This window comes from Poecile atricapillus, chromosome 1 (genome assembly GCF_030490865.1).
Source record: "Poecile atricapillus isolate bPoeAtr1 chromosome 1, bPoeAtr1.hap1, whole genome shotgun sequence".
Taxonomy (NCBI): Eukaryota; Metazoa; Chordata; class Aves; order Passeriformes; family Paridae; genus Poecile; species Poecile atricapillus.
Window position 1 is genome coordinate 171,140,734 of NC_081249.1, and position 26,564 is coordinate 171,167,297.

General features: G+C 38.2%; 1 protein-coding gene across 11 annotated transcripts in view; it reads right to left on the reverse strand.

Annotated features, from left to right (window-relative positions):
* Positions 1–369: 369 nt before the first annotated feature.
* CDC42BPB (CDC42 binding protein kinase beta) overlaps positions 370–26,564 on the reverse strand; it is a 91,360-nt gene continuing 65,165 nt past the window's right edge. For 2 of the 11 annotated variants that reach the window (XM_058832833.1, XM_058832911.1), the window contains 20 exons: positions 25,362–25,510; positions 24,628–24,722; positions 24,461–24,540; positions 21,797–21,886; positions 21,286–21,375; positions 20,785–20,890; positions 18,292–18,428; positions 17,572–17,711; positions 15,936–16,017; positions 12,609–12,825; positions 12,157–12,219; positions 9,299–9,895; positions 6,229–6,326; positions 6,033–6,117; positions 5,766–5,886; positions 5,546–5,663; positions 4,582–4,620; positions 4,347–4,452; positions 4,184–4,254; positions 370–2,104 (listed from right to left, as the gene is read on the reverse strand). In XM_058832833.1, coding sequence (XP_058688816.1) covers positions 1,973–2,104; positions 4,184–4,254; positions 4,347–4,452; positions 4,582–4,620; positions 5,546–5,663; positions 5,766–5,886; positions 6,033–6,117; positions 6,229–6,326; positions 9,299–9,895; positions 12,157–12,219; positions 12,609–12,825; positions 15,936–16,017; positions 17,572–17,711; positions 18,292–18,428; positions 20,785–20,890; positions 21,286–21,375; positions 21,797–21,886; positions 24,461–24,540; positions 24,628–24,722; positions 25,362–25,510 — 2,616 coding nt within the window. In that variant the 3' untranslated portion in view covers positions 370–1,972. Of the gene's footprint in view, positions 2,105–4,183; positions 4,255–4,346; positions 4,453–4,581; positions 4,621–5,545; positions 5,664–5,765; positions 5,887–6,032; positions 6,118–6,228; positions 6,327–9,298; positions 9,896–12,156; positions 12,220–12,608; positions 12,826–15,935; positions 16,018–17,571; positions 17,712–18,291; positions 18,429–20,784; positions 20,891–21,285; positions 21,376–21,796; positions 21,887–24,460; positions 24,541–24,627; positions 24,723–25,361; positions 25,511–26,564 lie in introns of those variants that run through there. The other 9 variants (XM_058832850.1, XM_058832839.1, XM_058832892.1 and 6 more) reach the window with 9 other exon arrangements.

Sequence of the window (26,564 nt, forward strand, 5' to 3'; positions counted from 1 at the left end):
CTGTTCTATGATACTTAAGATGCATGAATAGACCCTTGCAGCCTCCTTACTATGCTTCAGCTGTAAGTAACGAGTCATATAAATAATTTAAAAAGGAATTAATAGGGTCAGCAAGTCAATGAAATGACAACTCTAAAACAAACTGAGGGCACAAAACTTCAGCACTGTATTCCGCCAGAAAGACTTCCACTGCTTCTGAACACTCATTCACCTTCAGCAATATGCACCTTTCTTGTAGTGCTTGGGTATGGACCTTCAAAATATCTTCAGATTATGTCAAATGTCCATGTGAACAAAGTGAATTTATGATGAGACTGGAGCCAAGTGTCAGTGGTAGATTGTTTTCAGATGTCAAGACAGACAACTATAAACTTTAAAACCTCCCTCTTCTGCTTTATTGACATGTAAATTGTTCAAAAATGTTCTCACAATTCAATAATTACAAAGACTTAGACTTACATTAAAAAAGTAAAAACCAGAAAACCCCCAAAGCAGTAGTGTCCAGCTCTAACTGAGCCCCTTTATCAAGAATCTGAGAAAAAGAGCAAGTACTGTCGAACACTTAACGTAACAGGATTAAATGTTGACTAGAACACTCAGTTTAAACTAAAGATAAGTGCACGTCCTATACAGTGTTTCAGAAAAGAACATTAGCCATTGGTATATCATTAGCCCATTTAAACTGAATTTTAAATAAGTGACATCCAACTGTCATAAAATTGGCACAGAAGGCACACTAGTGTGACAATGACAAACTGGATATGCCAGCCACTGAATTAATTACAAGCTTTTAATGAAACATGGTCACAAATCCTTGAGTACTAAATGTATAATACATGGAAGCATGAGATTAAATATACACGCAAAACATCACCGCACATGGGCCATTGCAAAATATACAGGAGTGTGTTGTGCATTTTTCTACATGATCAATACTTGATTAATAATCATGGGGTCTTCATGCAGGTGAGGATACAATTAATGAGAAAAGCAGCACCCCCAGTTACACATCCTTCACGTTCCACTTTGGTAACCAATGAACAGACTGATGTTTTAGTGTGATACAGTCCCTTGGGTCAAGCAGACTCCGAGGGCAATGCGTCCACAAGAAGGCTTGCTAGCTAAACCGCGCAGTGTGTCCTCACACCAAAATCCCAGGAGAAACAGCTTCTCAGGAGGAGAAAGGCAGGAACTAGGAGTAAAATTCTTTTCACAGCAGTATTTTAAAAGCCCTGACTAATGACTGATGAGGACTAAAAGCAGGGAATGGGTAAAGAGATAACTGTCAGTAGTCCTATGTACAAGACTAAAAAGTTGGTAGAAAGATAGAAAGACAGTTATGCAGCTGTATATGTAATGGCTAAATGAATTTAAAGGCCACAAAACTATAACCAGCTTTTCTTTGACTTCCTGGTGATTCTACTGATGTTGGAAATGACCTACAGCTTCCTACCATTCTCCTTAAGATTTAGGAAAAAAACAGTTACGGGAAAAAGGGAAAAGTGTATTCATCTGAGGATGTAACTAGACCTGCTCACATTTCCTATTTAGAAGTCCAAATTCTGTCTAAAAGGATTTCCTGCTAATCAGACATTACATCATTCTATAGAAAAATAATATTCCTGATATTGTAGCAACATTATCAGTAACTCTCTCTATTTCTCTTTCACCATAAGAATAAGACTATTTACTGGTGGCCTTAAATGCTCCTATGCAATAAAACTGTGTCACAGCTGTGCAGAAAGGAATCAACTGTAACTGAGCAGTGAACAATTCTGCGTAAAGAGCTCAATCGCTATTAGTAAAGAATTTTCTTCATTTCCATAGTTTGTATCTACAATCTGGATATATAATTATTCTTGTGCAACACTAGAGAGTCTGTGTCAGTCTTGGCACTAGCATCTGAGACAGCTTTGCCCTGCTGTTGAACACCATGGAGTAGTGGATGACAGAAATGGCGAGAGCGGTGGCGTTACGCGTCACAGGTCGACTGGTCCAGTCCATCTAGCGTAAGCTGATTCCTATGAGGAGAGTTGGGACTTGGGGGACCACTTGGATTTGAGCTGTTAGATGGAGTAGAGTGTTTGGTGGAGTCTGAATCAGGCTGTTAATGAGAAACATTAAAAAAATTATGTTTACTTGAAGTGAATTCTTTACACTCAAAAGCTTTCAAAGGCAGAGCAACACCTTCGAAGCAGTGTGCATTAGATTAATTCCATAGTTAAACATTCAAGCAAGTACTTCCATTACCATCAACAGGCTCTAGTGCAGTCCCAAAGGTGAACTTCTGATGCAACAGGAATTATGGTAAAGTATGTGGAAATTGTTACATCTCTGTCTCCTCTCCTTTAGCCATTGCAAAGTTTTCCTGATGGAATGCATCTATCTGCTCACTGTTGTTCAGAATTTACCAGCCTGCAATTTTTAGGCAGTTTTTATAGCCCAGAAGCAGATTTATCTGCCCATGTAAATATACAAAAACCATGGTCAAATCATCTTCAGTTTGGTGAGGAGGAAGGAAACAAGCATTATGAACTGTTTACATAACAGCAACAAGCCTGTGAAGTGCCTCACAACCGAGTGAAGGCTGCCAAGAATCTGGCTGGAGATCTGGAAACAGAATATACTTAGTGGGTACGTCCTACGTCAATATCTAATAAAGACTATCCACAGTTATTTCCCCAGTGTTAGATTAGTTGTTGGATATTTGCCTTCACAGGCTGGTCTCACTTCAACAGGATGGCTGGCAAGTTTCCCACTATTTTGGTGTGTTACAATTCTGAGCACTGCACACATTCACAGCTAATGAAATACTGCACAAAAAACCCCTGTTACCATTGCAACAAGTTATTTTCAAGAAAGGGAAATACATACTTATAGCAAATAGATATATATTATTAGCAAATAGATTGAAAGCCAACAATAGATATATACTATTAGTAAATAGATTGAAAGGTAACATCCTTCAAGAATGCTGTTGAGAAGATTTTGCATGGCTTGAACAATAGTAAGATAATCTCTAACAAGATTATCCTAACATGATCCAGTTCATAAAGTCAAAAGTCATGGGGGAAACAGTATAAAGCCGAAAGGTGTTATTAGAGCCGCTTACCAGTTTCAAACTACTATTTTTTAAAATTTAAGAAGCCATAAGAAATTGTAAGAGCTACCAAAAAGAGAAAAGAATGTAAAAAATCCCTTTTGAATCTATCATTACTTGTGCCTACAAACAACAATTACCATTAGAGCATGGAATATAATGGGAGTTTGCGAAGGGTGAGCAGAATAACTAACATTGTCCATCATAACCACCTTTGAAAACCAAGACTGTTTCAAAAACACCTGTGTTTAGAGATCCCCACTTTCATGTGCTTTTAATGGCTAACTGAAGGTGACAAAGGAAGTAAGACCACAAGTGTGATCACAACTCTGGACTTGGCTTGTGCTAAGGCATCCAGCAAAAGTCTGGCTTCACCAAAACATGCTTCAAGATTCAGAACATTATATGGGTCTGCAGTTGGGTACCAAAAGCACTATAAAAGATCTTTATCAGGGACTTTGCCTCCCAGGAATAATTCCTAACACTTTCCTTGCACAGATAGGACTGTAGCAAAGCTTGGAAGAAAACACATGATAAATAACAGATACAAAAATCATGTATCTTCTCTGTTCAGATCCAGGAACATCAGTTTTGTAGAGCCAGGACATTTTCAGTTTGGCGACTACTAGCACATACTCTTATTCTCGCTAAAAGCAGTTTTCTGTGTTATAAATTTGATTCCTTCTCAAGTTACATTACAAAAAGTCTTCCTTAAGGCAGCACAGAAAATTACTTAACTAGTCATATTACTTTGCTATTCTATGCTAATATCCCAGAGAACATTTTTAGGAGCTTTGAGGACATCTCATCAATTAGTCAAATTTCCGTTGCCTATAAAGCTTAATCCAAGACATAGTACTTCTTAAAATATCATCATAAGAAGATCTTTTCACAGCTTTGCTTTTGTGATGGTGTATCTAACTTGGACACACGTATTACAGACTGGGAAAAACACTTGTGGAAAGAAAACATCTCCATAAATGTCTCTATTAAGTATGTTCTTGGGAATGTAATTTATTGGAAAAAGAGAACAATCTACGTCAACAGGGTATCGTTGGTCTCCATTTACAGAAGCTGCTTTACCTCTTTGTCAAACTCCTGGTCAGGGTCAGACATACTTCGGGAAGGCATGGCTGCTCCCACATCACTGCCACCTACAGAGAGTGAAGGACAAAAGGCAGTTTACAGCTCCTGTTGATATCACAGATTACAGCTCAGAGGTGACCAGCTTGCTCCCAAGCCTTACTTGATGAGGGCCATGAGATGTAAGTTTTGTTCCTCTGCTGCTGCTGCCGTGACAGGTTAGCTGAAGATGGACAGGTTTTTTCATCCTGGGCAGGAGGCAGGACACTCTACAGTTGAAATGAAACACCCTGTCAGTCAGCAACAAAAGCTATCCAATGAGAAGCTGTTACTCGTGATAACTTTACTGTGCTTTTGAAGCTATTACAACCCAGTGTTGGTAGAAAAACTGAACTTACTTGACCACATCCACATATTTTCAGTAACAGACACAAACCCTGAGAAAGACAGAGAAAGAACTAAGCCCCACAGAAGCCACTTGAACCTGTCAGCCAGCAAACTGTCTATGAAGGGACTGTACTAACAGCTCTGCTTTCTTTCCTCCTCCTGCTGAAATGACAAATGCCTGACCCACATCTGGACTATCTGAGAAAGACAAGAGAAAGCCTGACTAACAGCTGTAGGACAGAGGGTACATACAGAACATAAAAGTGTACCTCCACATCTTCCTCTTGTGGATTTAACACTAAAATAGCTCATAAAATGCTGTATTAGTTAAATACAAACTAAAATTAATGCTATAAAGCACTGCAAGTCACATGCATTTTAGTTACCTCCACAGCATTATTTTTTTCCCCTCGTTATTGCTCTAGAATTGGTGAAGTGCCACAAGCATACCATATTCCAGTTCCTAACAGTTTGTAGCTACTCCTACCCTTGCTAGGGAAGCAGAGGAGGGACAGGAAGAGGAAGAAAGCAGAAGGGAGCCTTGCAGTGAGGAATGGTCACTCTGGAGAGAGATTTCAGCAGAGATAGGGCTCATGTGATAGACGTGCTCAAAGCCTGTTGGAGGTGATACCAAGAGCAGAATGTTGAGAGGATGAGGGGAAAGGAAATTCATTCTGTTATTTTAAGAAGACAAACAAGAAAAAGGAAGGAGGAGAGACTGATTATATACAAAACTACTAACAAGCTCCTGGCAGTGATATCTGTCTTTCAGTGTCTCATTCATAAGTCAGCTAACAGTATTTCCTTGCACAAGATTTAGAAGTACTGCACAACAGGAAGGTTCACCTTTCTCAAAAGGATTTCAAGAAGAATTCGGTACAAAGATAATACTTGAGCCCATCCAGCTCATCTTCATGTCTTTTGTGAGCAAGAACAAATGCACATATATATCCCTCCCTTATAAATGTATTTTACCAGTGGGAGGTCCATGAGGACCTGCATTCCATCTCCTGGTCCCATGTGAGCCACATGGTTGAAATTCGTTGGGTTAGAAATCATCTTTGACCTTAGCTCAGGGTCTCTAAGCATTTCCCTAAAAAAACAAGAGTGATTTTTACTATTAGCATTCCCAGTCTCTCTGCATGTCATCATGTATATTCAGTGATTTTTTACAAATTTACAAATAAATTCTTACCGCCTTTGCTGTAACCGCTCTTCCTCGGGAACCTTAAATACAAATCTTCTCTTGCTCCTGGTTCGAAGCATTTGCTTCTTGCTGTTGTCAGATGTTTCTGGTACACTGAGGCCAGCTCCTGCTGCAATAGCACAAAGCAATTTCACATACAGAGGTACACACTGACCCGGACACATTCAACATAAATTTCATCTAGTGCAAAGGTAACATGGTGACAATTAACCAGTTAGAATGAGTTCCCCATTTCTCCCCTTGCTCAGGACTCACCTGCAAACTTGTTCTTGAAATATATTAACCTTGGCGGCTCACAGTTAAGGAGGTTCAGTGTGCCATCCATGTTTAATGGTCTGATCTGTTTTGAGGAAGGAGACAGAGAATTACCTCAAATCTAGAATATACTGTGAAGAAACACCTCATTTGAAAGCAACCCCATTAAGTTCAATATTCAAAGAAAATTACTTACCCTTCGCAGGCCAATAGTCTGGACCCATTCCATAGTGTTAACATCAAACACATCAACACCATATTCGCTATACACTGTTACATATGAAGAATTGCAACCTGCATTGATTGAAAACAAACAGAAAACCCTAATGTCATTTCACTAGTCCAGAACTGACAAATATTTGAGCAGATTTCAATAGTTATAAGTTTTCCACTACGTGCAAGATACACTTTAAAACACATTTTCAGAGTCCCACTTTCAAATAGATTTTTTGTGAGAATAGATTTACTAATGACAACTACCAGCATCATGGAAATATTTAAATTTGACCCTTTCAGTATTTTTTAAAATTTCACATTGCCATTTCATGAAATTGCAAAATGGCATCTGAAGTTTTTAGATGTATACAAGTTTCCTAGGTGGTAGGAACTGAGCAGCTATCTTTGCTATGGATTACTTCATTTCAGAAGCAGCAACCTAACTATACATCTGCTGTGTGCAGAGGAGATGAGAAAGCCACCATCTGTGAGCTGGGTCATGAACTCATGATGCAGATCTGCTCTCAATTTCCTTCCTCTTTTTGCTTACAATTTTCTAGCTTTAGATATTCATGTATGGGTTACTTTCATCAAGCTGATAGAAAAATGTCAACTTAAAAAATGCTTAAAGTCTGTAACTCATTTTCTCTTTTCAACTTTTTTTTTTTTTTTTTTTTTTAAAGCATAAAAGGCATCAGCAGACAAGTTTATTTTAGGTCAAAAAAGAAGAGAACTCCAGAGCTTTGTATCAACATGCTTCTGATCTTGTAAAGACTGTCTCCTGATGTAAAAAGCAGTTACTAGAAACTTAAGGGATTTAATTGAGAGAAGATGCTTCAATAAACAAAATGAAAATAACCCAGTAGGATACTGAACACATCATAGAATCTTCTTAAAAGAACTGAAGTACGGTTTTGGTGCTATTTTTTAAATGCATTAAAAGAATACCTTGGACAGCTATCATAAAAATGTAACAGAAAAGTGATTAATGGTCAAGCATTTATTACATGCAGTCTTAGTTGGCTTGGATGTTCAAATCAAGAGGGAGAACCAAGCATCAGGCAGAAACACCATCTGTAGCCAAGGCTGGCACTTGCCAGTCAGAGCTGATGAGCTTGACCAGATCTCAAGTGGTTCCCAGAGAGCCGTGTCAGTGCCTGCAGTGTGCCTGCCCATGCTCCAGCCTCCAGAGCAGCTGGCTCCAAGGCTTTGCACCAGGCTGCAGGGGAGCCAAGCAGCCCTGGGACACCCACACCAGCTCAGCACAGGACACCAGCACCAGGTGGTGGAGGGGCAACCCCAACAGGCCAGCCGGGGTAACGGAGCTGTGCTAGTGCTCGCCCTGCCCTCTCCCAGGGCGAGGACACTGAATACCCCAGACACAAAGTCTGTTTTGTCCCAAAACTTCTCTACAACGTGGTGCTTTACCACAGCAAAATCACTGCCACTTTGCTGGTGTCTCCTAAAAAGACTGGCTGAGAGAGTTGGGGCTGTTCTCAGTCTGGAGAAGACTCTGGGGAGACCCTGCAGCACCTCCCAGTACCTAAAGAGGCTACAAGGGAGCTGGAGTGGGACCTTTTACAAGGGCATGGAGTCATAGGACAAGGAGAAATGGCATTAAATTGAGAGTGGGTTTAGACTAGATATTAGGAAGAAATTTTTTATTGTGAGGATGGTGAGGCAGTGGAACAAGTTGCTCATGAAAGCTGTGGAAGAAGCTGTTCCACCCATGCTAGTGTTTAAGGTCAGGTTGGATGGAGCTTTGAGAAAATTTGTTTAGCAGAAGGTGTCCCTGCCCATGGCAGGGGAGTTGGAAGGAGGTGATCTTTTTAAGATCCCTTCCAACTCAAATTGTTCTGTAATTTTACAACCTCTTGATGGGACAGTTAAAAAAACCCACTATCACTAGTGACAGACACTAGGACTGAGGACGGCAGGCAAGTCTAATGAAAAGGGAAGTAATTCCATTTCCTTTGGCAGCAGAAAATGTTGCTCTTTCTATACAAACAGCCCTAGGCCAGCACTACTCAGGACTGCACATACAAGAATGTTATTAAATAGTTTACAGTAAGAACACTTCTAATAATAACAGACAAAACCATTAACTAGCAAGTCTAGTTTGCTGAAATGCAAAAATCTGTAAAGCTGATTAAGGAAAAGGAAACATTAGTTTTAGCTAATAGTGTTTTAAAGTAAATTTGCCACTACATTGTTTCCTCGGGACTTTGCTTCAGACTTCTGTACAGAACTAGGTCAGAGTAAAGTAAGCAAACAATTTCAGTTCAAGTCAAATAAAATTAAACAAATTCCTATTAGGGCCTGGCCTGATCAAACCAACATACACCTCACTCCTTGCTGTACTGCTTAAACAAAAAGCTATTTCTTGCCTTCAATCATTCAAAAAAATTTAATTGCTATTTTGGCTTCAAATAGAAATACCAGATTTATCATCAACTGCCTTTGACTACTGAATACTGAAAAATGCTCTGCATGTACCTCTGTTCTACCAAGCTGATAACCAATGCTCCTGAAACAAACAGAGTGGTTCAAATATTGCCCTCACCTATACTATTTTTGAATATTGTCAACCTAAAATTAAAACCAAATGGAGAATATTTTTCTCTATTATGAACCTTTAGACTTGCAGTTCCATTTCTTCTTCAGCTTTCTACTGTACTTTGAGTACAATACACAGAAGACACCCTACAGGCAACTGGACATTTATATTCTCTAGGTGAACAAAAACCTTTATAGAATTTCACAGACAGGTAGTCTTGCACTGTCCTGCATCCAGGCCTACTCTCTGTAGAAATTATTTTGCATTCCACTATTTATTCTTCTGTGTCCTGTAATAGGACGGCGCATTTCTTGCATCATCCAGGATCTCCAAGTCCAACACTACCACCAGGATGAACCATATGTCTATTAACTCATCAAAACTTAAACTTGATATTCAAAGACAAACCGAAGCACAATTGAATACAATGCTGAGTATTTTCTGACAAGTAAAGCAGCAACAGGGATATGGCAACAGAAAAACATATACATACTACAGGCAACAGGAGTTGCAGGCCACATTAGTTCCTGCATGCGTGACCTTCGACCTTGCGAATCGACGTAAACTCCCATATGGCTGAAGCAAAGCAGGTATTCCTCATTACTGAGCTCCACAGCACAAAGGGCATCAAAAGACTGCTGTGAGAGGAAGATAAGCGAGGGGTCATTAGGATTTACCAGGTTTATAGATTGTCCATCTCCCTGGATGGTCAACAGAGAGAACCCAGACTGGTAGCCAACACAGAGCTTGTCCTTGAACACTGTCATCCACTGTACAATTCCTGGAGCCTGAATTTCACTGAATTTTTTGTGGAAAGGTTTAGTTCTGTGAATTTCATAGCAAAAAACCTGTCGTTTGACAGCCACAAACAAACAAGTAGAAGAACTCTTCTTTAGTGTTCCAGTTGTAATCAATTGGCAGCCTTTAGTTTCTGCAAGCTTAATGTCAAAGTTCCCTTCTGACCCATCCAGAGAGGCCCAGGGGTAAAGGTGGACGTGATGGTTCCGACCACAGATGAGGATGATAATTTTTTCTTTGGGAGCAAGCTCTATCTGGTACACCTTCTTGCAGTCAGCAGCTCGGACAATCACTGCAAAGGAAACAAGAGCTGCCATAAGTTACACAGGAGAATCACCAGGCCCGGAAACACTGCAGTGCTACATAGTAATGCCTGAAAATTAATCTAAACACAGACACATACCAGGTGAAGAGGAGCACTTACTACAGGCTTGATTCTCTGTTATTAATTCTCAGAGCAAACAATGAAACAAAGCATTCCTGTAACCCTCCCTATTCACAAAAAAATCTCAACAACACTGTGTGAAAACGCTGCTTAACATGTAGGATACATGGAGAATTTTTTTTTATATAATTGCATCTGTACCATCTGTACAGTGCAAGATGCTGCATCTTCAGAAGTGGGTCCCACCTCCATGAAAACATCAGCATCTTCAGTAAATTTTGGAGGAAGACCAAATTAGCAGAACAATAAAGTTAAGAAATATGAAGTATTTAATCCTGGTAAGTGAGGACACAAAATGCTGTACTGTTGGCAGACCTCTCATCAGATACAAAAGCAGTACAGTAAGGGGGTGTAAACACATATACCGACAGGAAAAAAAATGCTGTATGTGATGGGGAAAGGAAAAGAAGGAATGGGCTTAGGCTGCAGGAAGAGAGGCTCAGGACAGGCACCAGGAAAACCCTTCTCAGAGCAAGGACTAGTCAGGCTACCCATGGGGAGTTTTACTGTTTGATTAATTTTTTTTTAAAGCAGGGTTAGAGGCAGCTAAGGGGGTTAGGTACAATGTGTGCTCTTTGGGGATCTTGGCTATACAAGAACTTTCAAGAATGCAGTGAGTATTTCATGGGGTACAAACAGAAGAGCAATTCTAAACTAGCAAACTTAATAAGCATAAACCAATTAAATTAAATTGTAACTTTAATTTTTCTGCTAGCTGAATGCATTAAAAATATTTGTGAATTGTCGTTTAAAAAAATAAAACAGAAAACTCTTAATTGGAAATTCTTTGCCTTTTTTTTCAGTAACAGTTGAGTAATGTAGCCAAAGTTACCAAATTCTCTAAACATGGCAATAAGACTTTAGCTGTTTAAATCACAAAGTGTTGCTGTGGTGTACCCCTATCTGCATAAATAGATGAAATATCTGAAGAAACATTCTATGAAATAACTGGCTTTTCCAGATAAATGGTTTTCTTCCTTGCTCCAACTCCAGCTTATTTGTCAAGAACTAAGAAATATTCTAACCAAAGACCGTTGATATAAACAGCTGGCAGTTACTTAACACTAAAAATTACAACTGCCATAAAATGAGAAATAGATTACAATTTATAAAAATCTATTAATGCACAGAACTGGCCATAGAAAACTCCTCCAAAACATCTCTTAACTTAAAACCAAAATTGGTAATTAATTTTCACATTTACATATGACATGGTGATGCAGATAACTGTTCCTTTATGAAATGACCTTTCAAATTAAAATGACAACTTTTTTTATGCAAGAAGCTGTACCGGAATCCCTGGAATTATTTGCATCTCAAGTTATGTTTATATCTAACTACTTAATGAATGGTCATCACTGGAAATTTACTCAAAGGAATGGCATTCATTACTGCTAAAAAGAATTTCAAATATCTGCTGTCTCCATGTATAAAGCAGTTTCTCCTGGAGTGGGCAATGTCTTATTCTAAACAAGAAGAAGCAATAACATTTTTCTTTTGACCCAAAACCACATCCCTGATATAATTTATTTTGAAAGTCAAGTATGTCTTTAAAAATCTGTATTCACTGCTTTATTTACATCAAAATGCAAGCTTTAGTGTGAGTAAAATACAACATTCAAATAGCCACAAACTAAATTACCCAGAAAAATGAATTGAGAAAATCACTGACAAGACTAGCACCCCAAGACACATTTTCTTTGGACAGCACCAGTCTGCAAGAGAATGTGAATGGTTACCAAATTTCTGGAAGAAGCAGATGAGACATGGAGGCTCTAAAGGGAAGACTATGAACTTTGAGTGTGCTGTGCATGCTCTGTGTGCTGAAGCATTTTGATACCTGCTCTGGGAACACAGCTAAGGTGAAAATTTGTCAGAATATGCCCAGTAACTCACACCTTTAATTTCAGCCAGTCAACTGAATGTAACGATAATGACCAAATTAGTGCTTATATCTCACATTCACTCTTCCTTCTCATCAATTAACTGAGTGCTTAATACTTACTATACATGAAAGGTTGTTGTGCAACCTATATTAGAGCAGCAGTAAAAGTTATGGAGCTCATTATTTCATATGTAATTACTGCATGAATTATGGCCTAACTTACCATCACGGGTCACCTCTATCACATACAGTCCTTCTTCTGAACCAATTGCTATTCTATCTCGATCTAAACCAAGAGGGGAAAAAAGGCCATTAATTCAGCTATGCTTGGTCTTATCTTTAAAACAGGCTATTTGTTTTGAACAGCTGAAAAAATTTCTGCACAAACAGGTTTTCACCAGCAAATCAATTTTGCTTGAGTTCACACAGTGTCAAAAGCATGCTATATACCATATTGCTAAAACAACCTGCTGAACAACTCAACAGTATTATTTACTTCAAGTGGATGAAGAAACCTGAATATCAATGCAAGATTAGCATTCTTTGCCCATTATTAAATTCCTATGAAGGAATTCAGCTGAGGAATTTATTTCAAGGTGTCAGTGCTCTCATTACAGAAGCCCATCTAAAAGTTCCAACAACCTTCACATGCTGATAAAAGTTAAACAAACATACCTACAATAGCAGCAGCTAAACTTGCTTTAATAAGAGGCAGTGTACTGTCATAGGCTTCTTGTGGAATATGCACAACCTGGTTCCTCAGCCTGTTTTTGTGCAGGATAGATTGCAGCCCTTCTAGGATTCCAACCCACTTTCTCTTTTCATTCTCATTTTCTGTCAGGATCAGTAGAGAACATGACTTTGAAGGCAAACCTAAGAGAGAAGCTGTCACCTTTAAACAGACAGAGACAGTGAAATTAGTTAGAGTAATAAAAGTCCTTTTTATCACACAGAACTGTGAAAATAAACTACATTTTCTCATGACAATGGAATGATGTACCCAAGGGGCATAGACAACACAGCTAATACAGACACAGTGCTTCAAAAAAACAACCCCTGCACAAGCCACAGTGGCTTTGTTTAAAAGTATTCAGTCTTGCTTAAATATTCTGAATCCAAAAATATGGGCAAGGAATGCTACAATAATCAATACATGGCAGTAAAAGGCTCTTTCCTGCTCTGAACCATAGTTTGTCCTGATCCCTCCCTCCCAACCACCCATGACTTGCTGAGACAACATACATGCTTTATGAACCAGATGCATTTAAACCCAAAGGCATTGCTATCATCAGTTCTAGATTTTGATTTTGTTATCTAATTTTCCAAATATTTGTCCAAAGGAAGAGCATATCTGCATTCAATGCTCTGGAGGAAAGCAATATTTGAGACTGAAGTACTGCATTCTCCCACATCCCTTTGTTAAAAGAAAATCACTATGGCTTCACTTCATTTTCAGTTAAATCCTCCCTTAGATCTCAAAGCAGAATGTGTTCTAAACAGAAAAACTGTCCAGGAACTTATGTTGCTTGAAGAATGCATGCAGTATTTTTTAACATTCTGGGTTTTTGTACTGCATGAAGAGACTGAAGGGTTTATGGTATCATGGGAACTATACTTCAGCCACAGACAAACAGGCCAACAGCCAGGATCAGCCCTCAACACAGACTCTTGAGTAACAACAGTTAAACAGAAAAAAGCAACAAAAGATGTAAAAGTGCAAATCTGAAGGCTATAACATGGAATATCAGACCTTCAGCCTACATGCTGTTATAAGAAAACCATAAGGATGAATGTTGTGGTAATACAACACACACTTCCTGGAAGAGTGAATTAAACAGTAACACTCAAAGATAAAATGTATCTGAAAGTACATGTGGGACAATAGGATGTCAAAGACAGAAATTCGTAAGTAAGATGAAGGTGGAGGTAAAGGGAGGTAGGGAGCAAATTGAGTATAGTTGCTATTGCTTATAGCTCTTACTACTCTGCATAAAGGTTTGTTCCTGTTGAAACTCTAACTAAGCACTAATATTTTAAAGACAGATGGAGACATAATGGATAATATGTTTAGAAAACAAAACAAAACCAAATTCCAGCAATGGTTTTCCCTTTGAAGTACCACCATGTATTACTCAGTCTTTTGAAGCTGGCAACTTACATTTAGTCAAATCCAAGAAAAAAAGAGTGAGTAGTTGATCATAATATATATTGCATTCTTCATCATACAAAAATACATTATTTGCTAAGAAACTCAAGGCTTCTTAACTCAAACTGCTAAGCTGTGGAAGCACTCCACTACAGGGAACTCTTACACTATTATTAAAAATGTGTGTTGATGGCAGCACTTAAGACTGAGGTGTCTGAATGTCAGCATGGCCTAACATCCAGGTTTAAAAACTGGTTACCAAGGAGAAATGTTTGAATCTGAGACGAATTCTTACTGTTCTTGAATTCATGGTGGTTCAGAGGTGGGAACATTTTAGTGTTTGGCAGCATTCTGTTATTGTTATCTGCTGGTAGAAGATCCAGAATAAATTATAATCTGTCTTTTGTAGGCCACCAACATCATCATGTGTTATGTGCAATGACATGCACAAAAGAAGGACCACATTTTTACACAGATGATGTGAATTAACTGTTTAAACTGTTCTGTACAAGCTACTCTATGGGACTGTGTCAGTAAGATGCAGATCTAGAGCTAAACGAAACTGAGAGGAGACTCTCCCCATCAGGTTTAGTGGTTTCCAGTTTTAGAAATTCTTGCTTTAGAAGGAGGACACAGAACTGAGAAAAGAGGTGTAATTCAGCAACTTCTCTGGTGCCCTACCTAAATGGATATATTCACATACCAGCTTCCAAGATGATGAAACCATAGAGATACTTCGTCATTTCTATCCACACAAGTATTTTTACACAGAGATATTTGACAAAAATTATTTTTATTATTTAGATACCTTTCAGTTAAAAACTGCAGGCAGAAATTAGAGCAACAAGTCAGGCAGGCTGAACTGTATGAATACCTTGTTTTTAAATGAATGAACCATCATTCTGCCTACCATGCTTTCTCTCCTCAGATGTCCTTTCCTACACTATTCCATGTTTGCTAATTTAAGAGAGCAGGCAGATGGGAACTAAAAAACCCAAAAACCAAAATACAAACAAGAGGAAACTTAAGGTAAAGGTAGTAGTAAACCAAAGTATGAAAATTCACTGCAGAAAATAATTTTACAAAAAAGCAGAAAAGTAGAGACACAGAGACAAACAAGGAGCAAAGACAATTCCCAAGTAAAATCCTGAAGGACCAAATACAGGGACTGTGATTGACTGACAGCTCTTTGCTTTCCATGTTTTTCTGACTTGATTCTAAAGGGATGAAGACCAGAGACACTGAAGACAGTGAATTTCTGTATTCAAATGTAAAGGGGCTATAGATACTGGCTACTACTGCATTCCTTCATAAATTTTAGAATTCCAGACTTAATATGATTCACACAAAACACAAGAATTAAGTTCCTCTTGTTAAAAACTAAATACAGTATTGAGATAGAACATACACTAAAAGGGGATATTATAGCTCAGCTCATTATTTTATCTTTTTTTTTTCTACTATACTTAAACATGAAATTAAGGAAACTAGATCAGTATCAGAATATTCTGTTACAGCATTGGTTCCTAAAGCAAGAGTCCAAAGCAAAGCAAGAAAAAATAGAATCTGGTAATACCAATGTAAGAAGGGAGAAAATATACTGAATTATAATCAGGAAAATAAAAAAAGCACCAAACTTCATATACAAGGAAGCAGCTAAATAAGGAGAACTCTGTTCTTCACAGTTTACCTATAAGTGGAGCACCATATTGTTCGTCTACATATGTCAGCAGAGCCCTTGTAAATTCTTACACTTCTACATAATCAGCATCAGATATGGACAACATATGCCATTATCAAAACAAAACACTGGTATGTATCTGGTATTTTCTGTAAGAGTCAGTTGGTTGCCATACCCGGAATATACAAGGGATGTCTTTCCGAGTTGCATGTATTACATCCGATGCTAGGACAGAGCTCACACAAAAATCTTCATCTCTAGTGAGAAAAGAGAATAAGATCATCACACACAACAGACACGAGGATTACTCAGCAAAATCTAATTGGTATCACCACTGTTTCAATAGGCTGCAATCTCCTAACACCGCACAGGGGTCACAACTGCTTTGTTATGCTCTAACCATCCTTGACCCAAACAATTCACAAGCCTCAGTTATGTCTCTACAGCATCTGGTATGTGTATCTCAGTCCACCTGAAGTTAAGCGGGGTGGCTTTGTGTAGTTTTGGTGTCCCAACCACACCTATTCTACAATTAGAAGCAAGAATATTGCTCTTCCAGCCCAGCAGACACGTTAGAAATTAATAATTCATACCTCAATGTGTAGCAAGAGAGGGGCCTTTGGAAAAAAAGAAAAATCACATAAAAAGCTCTTGGCAACATAATTATAGTTTGTGGGTTTCAAATAAGGATTTTCAAAACAGCTAGATTTAATTCTCTATTACAGTAAAATAAACAGACATCAGAACAACTTTTGCATTTCAGAGTGCTCCACCCCACAGGGCTTGTCTACACTAGCCTTGTTAAACTGAATTTGACCAAGTTGATCATTATTACTGCCAATTTTAGTGCAAAGATGACACTAATGTCTGAAACTTGCCCATGCTAGAATTCATAGCTGTGGTGGTTAACATCTATTAAAGAGATCTAAGAATCCTCACATGACAGCCTCAAAGGGACAGCTACAAAAAGCAGAGAAAGCATGGGACAGTTGGTATATGGTATCTGGCCGAGCTGCTTCAAGCAATGCACTGATGTGAATGCTGCTATTTGCAATACTTCCACGTTCCTGCTCCTGCTGCCAGCATGTCAGGGAGCTGACACTGACAGTTCCCAGCGAGTGTGAGAACAGCACAGCAGTACTGCTGCAACCCCACAGTACTGCTGTCTAGAAAAAATATAAATCAAGCTGCTTGTGGATGCAAACTTTGTATTCTACACAGGTACAAAGGTGCTGTAACATTCAAAGGTATTACACTTTCTTCATATTTCCATAAATTGAAATAAAAAAAACTTCCTTGGTTACTCTGATCAACCTACGTCTCAGATATTTGGTAGACAGTGTTCACTGGTTCAGATGGTTCCCCATGAAATAATAATTCCTGTTAAAAGGCAGGGTCAGAGCCACTTTCAGCATAAATTAGTTAGTGCTTTTCTGCAGACTTCTTCAATTTTTTTAACATTCCTGAACTTCTTGGCTATGGGATGATCTGTGACTCAGTGTGGAGGTCTAAGTACATGGGAAAAGCAATCTACCAATACACACTTGCTTTTTACAGGTGCACATGGAATTCCAGGAAGAAGCACGCTAATACTGTAAATACTGGTGATTGCAGTGTGAGTGATTGTAAAGTTACTTAAGTAATTTCTTGTTGAGCCAACTCTATCAGCCTAAACTCAGTTTATGTACAGAATACACAAACCGTCTTAGGCCAGAGCTCTCAAAATATTGTAATTTCTTGTGTACTAGGAATAAACACTCCTGTTAAGAAAAAAGTAGAGAGGACTTCTACTCTGCTGTAACAATACAAACCTGAGATCCAAGACTTGACTTGCCACAACTCCAGGCTGGGTGGATTTTCCTTCAGGCACATCATATAAGAACAGTTTACAGTCACAGACAACTGCATAAGCCCTCTGCCATCCTTTCTTAACTCCTGTAGGCTTTGGGACCTGCAGGTAAATAACTGATTGCTTATTATGTGTAAGCTACATATAGAAGACACAGAAAGCAGGAGATTTAGAAAATGCTTACACTTAGACCAATGGAATTAGAGCACATTCTACTGGTCCTTCAAAATAGGATGAAAAAATACCACGTAATCAAGCAATCATTTTTTCTCTTTTAAGTTCAGCCATTCCTTGTTACTACTTAAAAAAATATATTAAGACTTGTATAAAGATATTAGGCTTAGATATTTCACCAATGCCAAAATGGTAGGACTGTTTATCTTTTATATTTTGCTTACATCAAAAATAACAGAATTCTTTCTTAAACCATTCTTTTTTTTCTCCCCTCGCTGCCTATGAACATTGTAGCTACTAATCTACTGACCTTCAGCTCTTGTAGTAAAACAAAGTGTTTCTCCCACATTTAAAGCAAAGAAGTTAAATAAGTTACAGAGTGGCACACAGAGCCTTAAGGCTTTAGCACTATTTAGAAGATGTGCTTAAACATACTTAGAGGTTCCAAGCTGTAGAGCTGTAAGTGAAGTTAAGTATTTTTTCTTGTCCAAGAAGAAAAGTCTGTTACCTTGACATAACCTTTATAGGCTGTTCCTATTCCTCTTTGCACATCTACTCCAAGAGGCCTTTTGGCTTGTTCAGGGGGTATAGGGCAGACCTGAGGTGCACTATCCTTGCAGGAAACATGGCATGCAAATGAACACACTAAGTACAAAAGAGAAAATTCACAGTGAAATATGTGTATGAGTCAATAATAACAGGTGATTCACATAGTCTACACTCAGCAAATCAATTAATCACACTGAAACTGGCAGTCAAATATTGCAATAGCTTGCTACGCTGAAGGAGTGAACACACCTAGATATTGTATGAGACTCTCCAAAGTGCTTTTATTTCCTCTTTTTAGCCTATTACATTCATAAAGGGCAGGAACTCAGTCCACATTTCAAGGAAAATGATTTGGGCAGGCTTGCTGGTGTTAAGCACCAACTAACTCAGTCACAGAAGAGAAACAGCATTAATAAAGGGGGAATAAAAATTACAGGGTAGTGCTAATAGGTGCTTAATTTGATCCACATATGCAAGACCACTGCAAAGAAAAAGTAAAATTAAACTGGTGAGAAAACAGAAAGGGTTAAATTATTAAACACAGGATATGATGTAAATAAAGAATAAATAAAGCAGAAACCAGGGACAAGGACTGAAATACTACATGATGAAAGAGCCATATGCATCTATTGCCCAGAGTTCAAGTAAGTTTAAATAAGGAGCAAACTAGCATTGCACGCTTTCTTACCATTTGCACCACTTTATGCTGCACCACCAAGGGACAGAGGTCTCTAGGTCTTGTCTACAGAGCACTTCACACAGAAACAGTACACAGAAAAATCTCATAATACATGCCACTTCACATGAGACAGACCACAAGAACTGTGGAATGAGTTAATGTCTTATATCGAGGCAACTGACCCACAGCTTAGGGGCCAGATCTTTCCACAGAGATTTTGCTCTCCTGTTTCTACCAGCAAAAACCTGCTTGGGAAAGCAGGAAGAGAGGGGCACGACATTCTGATTTGTCCTGTGTTTCCTTCTAACCATATTCTCAGAAGTGGGAATCTGGCAGATATCCTAAGTGCATCTTGTTCTGTAATTATGAAGCGTCAAAGGATTCCAAAAAACCTGGAGACAGCCTGCTTCTGTTACAGCCACAGACAGGGCAACAAACCTCCTCCTGATGATACCTGAGGGGACAGCCCAGAGCAGGTTGCCTGGCTTGTTCTTTGAGCTACTGTCTGCTCCCAGGAGGGCAGGGGTACCAAAAAGTCATACACACAAAGTACTGTAGGTGCTCCACAGGACCAGGTAATAAATTCAGCTCTTTAAGGAGGCATCATGATTATTTGGGACTGTACACCAGTTACAGAACAGGGAAAATCCACAGGATAGAGTCCGTTCCAGTCTTCTCTAAGTGTAGATGTATTTTACCATAGTCTCCAGGATGAGAAAGAGGAGGAACTGGGAAATGCAAGTGATTGAGAGGGGAACATTTGGCAAAGTTTTGCTCTATTAGAGTCATCTCCATTTTTATATCAATGTGATTTTAGTTTTTTCTGTAGCAATCAAGAACTGCTGTAGATTAGGCAAAATGGAAAACTAACGATGCAGAGCTTAATCAAAATACACAAGACAAAAGAAGAGTGAAGCTGATAGCTACACTAAAGGAAAAAGACAGTTTCAAGCTTGCAAGAAGACATGCAAAACAAGAGTTCAGAACTGTCAGCAACAGGAGACAAAAGGCAGCCCCAGGGCAAGTGCTGGCAGACTGATAGGTCCTCCTGGGGAAGAACTGCCACCAGAAGATCTGCCAGGAAAAAAGCCCTGAAGGGCAGATGAGGCAATCTGCATATGATACTGCGGGTGTCAGTGGAGAGGCTGCCACTAGCAAGAACTAAGCTGGGCACAGAAATAAACTTATTTATACTGTAGTATGCATACTACATGAATTTGTGGCCTATTTAACTGAGTTCATATATTCATCAATATACAGTGAGTGTTTTCAAATGAAAATACCTCCATATACTCGAACATGGAATTCAGTAGTGATATATGCCTCAGAGAAAGCATTTTAAATAAAACTAATGGACAGCAAGACAGGCTACAGGCCAAATAACTGAGCAAACATCCTCCCAGCATATGGGGTTTATGACCAGAATAAAATAGACATAATCAGATTCATGCCACCAGATCATTTCTGCATTTTTCTCTAGTAAAACAAAAGAAACCAGTCCTGCCTTCCCTACCCCTTCCTTTGCACTCCAGCAGCACTAACTTTAGTAGAATTAATTAACAATATGCAAGGAAACCATACTTCATCATACATCATCATTCTTCTAAAGAGACTTCAGGAATATGCTCTGATGCAACAGAAGGGAAAATCATCCAGTGGCAGCCACTCCTCTCTTTTATTCCCTCCCCAAAGAAATGGTTGTCTTAAAATACACTGGGATGGTTTTTTTCTTAGGAGCTTGCTGAAAATTTACAAAAAGTTTCATCAACTCACCATCACAGGCATAACCTTGTCGAACTAATCCCACCATAAGAGAGGTGCAATGACTACATTGAGTGGGGCTTGTGAACGACTTGATATTGAGCTGGTGAGCTTTAGGCTGAAAGATACAGTCAAGATAAAAATAACTTAATTTTCTGGACTTAAGTAATGCAAGCACCTCCCTCCACCACCCTCCAGTATATCAGTGTGTATATTATGAAGCTTGGGCTTCTCTTATGTAAATCCATCTTGTAGCAGTTGCTGCAAGACAACAGTAAGAGTTTTATTTCCAACTCCAAAAGACACTCAAACCCAAAACTACAACCATGTTCTGTCATCCCTTCCAACAACACAAAACCCACTGATATGCATGTGGAAACATTTGATTAAAAACACAGGTCTAACAAAAACACACACATGACAAACCCAAACAGGACAAGAAAACACAGAGGGCTAATTTATAAATGATTTTTTTTCTTCGTTCTTTAGAATAAGGTTAGCACATCCCCCTACCTTTGGTACAGCTAGAGAAATGGACTGAATGGTGGGGGAAGGAGCAGCAGGCATCCTCTGAAGCCGAATTGGTTCCTGAATCACAAGAAACTGTAATTGAGCAAAATAAGGCTTCAAGAATTTGTTTCAAGATTGGGGTGGCAAAGCTTGTTGTTCTGATTTTTTTTTCCTTTTTGAAAATTATCAGAAATTTAATCATTGTATACATTGCCATTCTGATTTAATAGAAATAGATTGTGTTTTAAAGCACTCACAGGAAAGCCTGCACACTAACAAACAAGCAGCAATACAGAAAACATGAAAATGAGGTACATCAACATACACAAAGCCAACAAAAAGGTTTCATTTGCAACTGCCCTCAAAGCAGGTGCAATTAACACTGAGACATTGCAAATACACAGCATTCAATCCTGCTTCGTCATAATGAATGCTGCAGTATGTATTTATTGTGAACAAGACAGAGAGACTTTTGGGTGAGTTACTCTTCAGGGTAAAATAACGGGTCTCTTACTTCTTGTTGTTGCTCTGCAGTTACAACTGAAGTAGATGGTGAAACTTCTGACTTGGGACCCTGCATTTCCTGCTCACTAATAGAGCTGGTCTGCAAAAGTGACAGCAAACATGTTAGATTAGATACCACATATCTGATGAAGTATCCTCGTGTCAACAAAATGGAAACAAGACCCAGTGCAGAATTCTATATGAAGTACACACACATTTAACATCCATTCTGAAAAAAGATCTTTCCTCAAAACAAACCCTGACACCTGATGGAAAAACTGGAAGTACTGAAATGCAAAATCTCATAGTAGACAGCATAAATGCTCTAACAGTTGTATTCTCCCAGCAAGGCTGTGTCTAATCTCTTGCTTGCAGGTATGGAATGATGTTTGAGTAGCTTGGCAATCATCCCTAAAATAGCTGATTTCTCCTGGTAGCTTGCTACACTAGGATTTTTCTAGCATACAGAAGCCAGCAAGTCTACCACAAGAAAAAAATCTTAAAGTAGTAATACTCAATCTTTAAAATGTTGTTTGATAATGAATTGCCTCTGTCATTAAAAGTATCATGTCTACTTAATCACAGTGTCTTATATTTCACTAACATTTAAAGCTAGCATCCATTACAAGCCATCTATTAATTTCACACTTAAATTAGCAACTACTAATTGCCAGCACAAGGGGGAAGTATGCTACAATTCCAGAGCTAAAGCAGCTGGGTGTGGAAGTAAGATCCTGTATTACTGTACTCTCAGGACATCACGAAAACTGTGATTAACAAACATGAGATTAGACTTCACATCAATGATGTAATTAGCACTAAAGGCAACAAGTAATGAATCACTCACTTCCCAGCCAGTTTAGACAGCAAGATGTCTCAAGTTCAGTTAGCTCACTAAATTTGTTCAGATACTTGTTTTTTTTGTTTCATTGGAAATTGATTGGAAGGGCTGGGCCATTTAAGATCAAATTGCACAATTATGTAATACAAACAACTTCAAAATACTGTGTGATTCAGCTTTAGCTATATAGATAGTCAAACTATAAAACAGTAAGCCTCAAAGAGGTTTAGTGGATTAAGTTACAGAGAAATTAAGGAAGCAAAATATCTAGTTTTAGAGGGCCATTCTTACTAAGACAGGTCACAACATAATAAGGACACATAACTACTAACAAAAACTTACTTCTTCCCAAAAGGCTAGCAGAGAAGATGTAGACGAAGAAGAAACAGAATCCTTTGTTGTAACAGATATGAGGGATAAAAACGATTGCTTATCACCCACAGGAAAACTTCAGATAGAGTATTAGTTGACTAGCTAAATAAAGTATTTTATATGGCCAAATGACACTCATTCAAACTAAATTAACCCCAAAGCAGATGATACAAAATATCTTTTTAAGTACATGTGAAGAAAAAAAAAGGTAATGTAAGTTACTACGCACAGTATCAGCAATTTTAATGTAACTCATCAGAAAATGCCACCTGCGTTTCCGTAGAGAATATGTATTTATTTCAGGGTCCATAGAATGGAACCTTATTTACTTATGGGCTTGATATTTTACATGTTACTGTTTTACATCTATCTGGTACTTTTTAAAGCAATGTTTTAAAGTATCAAGGTCAGCAGATGAAAGTTAGTATTGAGAAAGTAGCATATATCATGCATCTCTCTCTCCCCTCCTGGTCACCCATAAAGCACATCTTGCTGCTTCAACAGAAAGGCAGCATAGACATTTTGTGACTGGGAACAGCAAATACACAAACTGTATGAAAATATCACAGTATGTCCATAGGCTTTTTGTTTTTAGCAACAGTGAGAACTGAAAAAAAAATAGAAAAATAAAAAAGAGAGAGTAACATCTTGGACAGAAAATCTAACCAGATTGATGAGTTTTTAACCTGAACCCCTTGAACTCCACTTCATAAACAGATTGTTTCAGTTCAAGTTCTTGGTTTTATCCTAAAAAAACAAGACTGTCTACACTTTGCAAAATAAAGTTAAAAAAAAAAACCCAGAAAAATCTTCAAGGATCAAGAGTTCAGGAAGTAAGGAAATGTGATTCAATGTTGCATTCAACAGCTGCTTCCTCAGGGAATGCACAAATCATTTAAAGTGAAACGCCTACTTGGAGCTGTGATTTGTATGATTCGTTTTCTAAGGATCACAGGGTGTGTCATGATAAACTTATACCAACATCTGTGGGTCTTCTGATTCTCTTCCCAGCTTCTTCTCCTCTAACCACTCCATTAAGATCTGGAGCCAACAATTCTACATATCTGTTTAAGCACTCTTTGAACTGTGTGAACTTTTCCTTGTAATAACCAGCATCTTCCAACTGCAAAGCATTTAGTTCCTTATTTGTAACAGGGTGTGCCAGCATTTTCGAAAAACCCTGAATATGTTTAATTTAGCAAATGTTTGAGATTAACCTAAACAAAGGAGCTAGAATGAGAAATAATTAAAGTGAACTTCTGAGAATACTTCCCAGAGGTGTGAGCTTCTCTACAAAATGCCAAGCAATTTGACACCTACTGGGCATCCAATTCTGTGCCATGCTGATTTGGCTAATATGCAAGATATCAATCTGCCATACAGTGCCTAAGAGTTACTTTTACATAATAAAAATATAATTCGGTTATCTCATTTTTGTAGTTATTTTATGTAATAACTCACTCTGAAAGTCAAATCACGTGCAAGAGGAGAGGTGTTGAAATAGTCAAAAATGGAATCTTGAAAGTCTGGAAGTTTGAGACCTAAAACCAAAAGCAGAACAGGCTTAGCTAAAAGGTAACATCACAGGTTGCGTTAGAACTCTGTTAGAACACAGTAAACTTAATTACCTGAATCTGTTCTGTATTTTTCTTCCATTTTTTTCTTCAAACCTTCCATCTCTTCCAACAGTTCTCTATTTTTTGCTTCTGATTCCTTTAATTTACTAAAGTAAAAAATATGATTGAAATGTAATCTGAAATGTCTCAAAGGCAGGAATGCCAGTACACAAGGTTAATTTCTGGTGCTACATCTCAAATTATTGGAAAAAGTTGTTTGGTTTTTTTTGTTTGGGGTTTTTTGGGGTGTAATTTTGTTTTTTTCTGAGGGGCATTGGGGGTTTTTTTAAGTGATTTCTTTTAAGGATAATTACTTTTCCCCTGAACAGACACCTCATTACTTGACTAGATATTTAACACTATACTTAAGACTTCTGCTATCACTGCAGGTATCTGCTAAACAAAATTATTCTAAGAGAACTTTGACTTTTCATTCCCAAGAACATGTCAAACTCTCCAGTTACTCGAAGAAAAGGTACTGAATTTGCTTTGAATTTGCTCTTACACTTCTTTTTTCTCAGATGCCGAAGTTTTGTAACTCAGTATAGCAGTGAAGTGTTTACTTGAAGAAATTTTAACAGTTCTCATTTGACTATGTAATAAATGTGTAGTGTGCAGAATGGGATCCCTCTGCCAGAGTCCAATATCCCAGGCACAAGAGGGCCATTTTAAGGAAGTTGCTGCTATTCTAATCAGCAGTTTAGATCAGCACATTAATCCCCCAGCAGAACCAAAACCCTCATTACCTTTCAAAAGATATGTTTGCATCTTTAACTTTCCGTAGCTCTTCCTGAACTAGCTGCTTGGCACGAATTTCTGCATCAAGGGCCGACTGTAATTCCAGCCTTGCTGACATATCCAACTTCTGACTGCGCCGCACTTTCCAAAGTGGATCCTGTTGCAGTAAGTTACTGGATATTACTATCAACTGTCTAAGGATATTTCTGTTCTTGTCCAAAGACATAAATTAGCTTTCACACTGGTTCAGAGAATGCTCTTTTAATCAGCTATGAACAGCATACCTGCTGCATAAAAAGTAGTCAATAGTCAGTCTTCATGACATGAAAATGAAGTAATGAGCAATTTTAATATTGGTTATACCATTAACACAATATTCTGGAAATCAAAATGCTGTGCTGGATCACTGAGCATGGAAGTCAAACAGACAGAACCCAGTGGAAATTATTAGTTTTCACTATTCAGTCTAGAATTGAGTGTAAAACCTGCACAGGGATATAATGGACTTCCAAAGATGAGATAAATGTCAACATTTAATTGAAACATACTAACATAAAACATACCAAGTGTAGCAAAACCATGAGAATTAAAAAAGGAAGAAACAATCTGGGTCTTGAGATGCCCAAGATACCTGGAATACTTGCCTAAGCAAGTCTTACGCTTGCTAAGCAGCATATACCATATATGCTATCATACATATAACATACTACATACATGTAACGTATGCTGTACTTTAGCATAAACCATGCAATTCCTCCCTACTACCCCAAAAGCTAATATTCTGAGCTTTTCCAGGCATTTTTCCGTGTGGACTACATTTCTGATATTCCCTAATGAATGCCTCTCTAGTCATAGATGAACTCGCAAATAAAAGTCATGAAAATTGAGAAGCCCTTTTTATGTTAAGAAGTAACTGCCTTAGAGCAGGTTCTGTAGAAGTTACAAAACCAGTTATAATATAAAGAACAGGCAGTGTTCTTTATTCTGGCAGTAGCTAAGATAAAAATGCAAACTGCATTTGATCCAATCTTTCTTCCCATTAAACCTCTCAATATTGTAATTGTCTCCTGATGATGCAGATGAATGTCAACTCACAGAAATAAAACTTTCTCTTATTCTGATATTCATAGGTTTGCAAGGGGTGAGTAAATTCTCATGTGCATAAACCTACAGCAGACAGATTCACAGCAGACTGGTGATTGGCAGTAGTA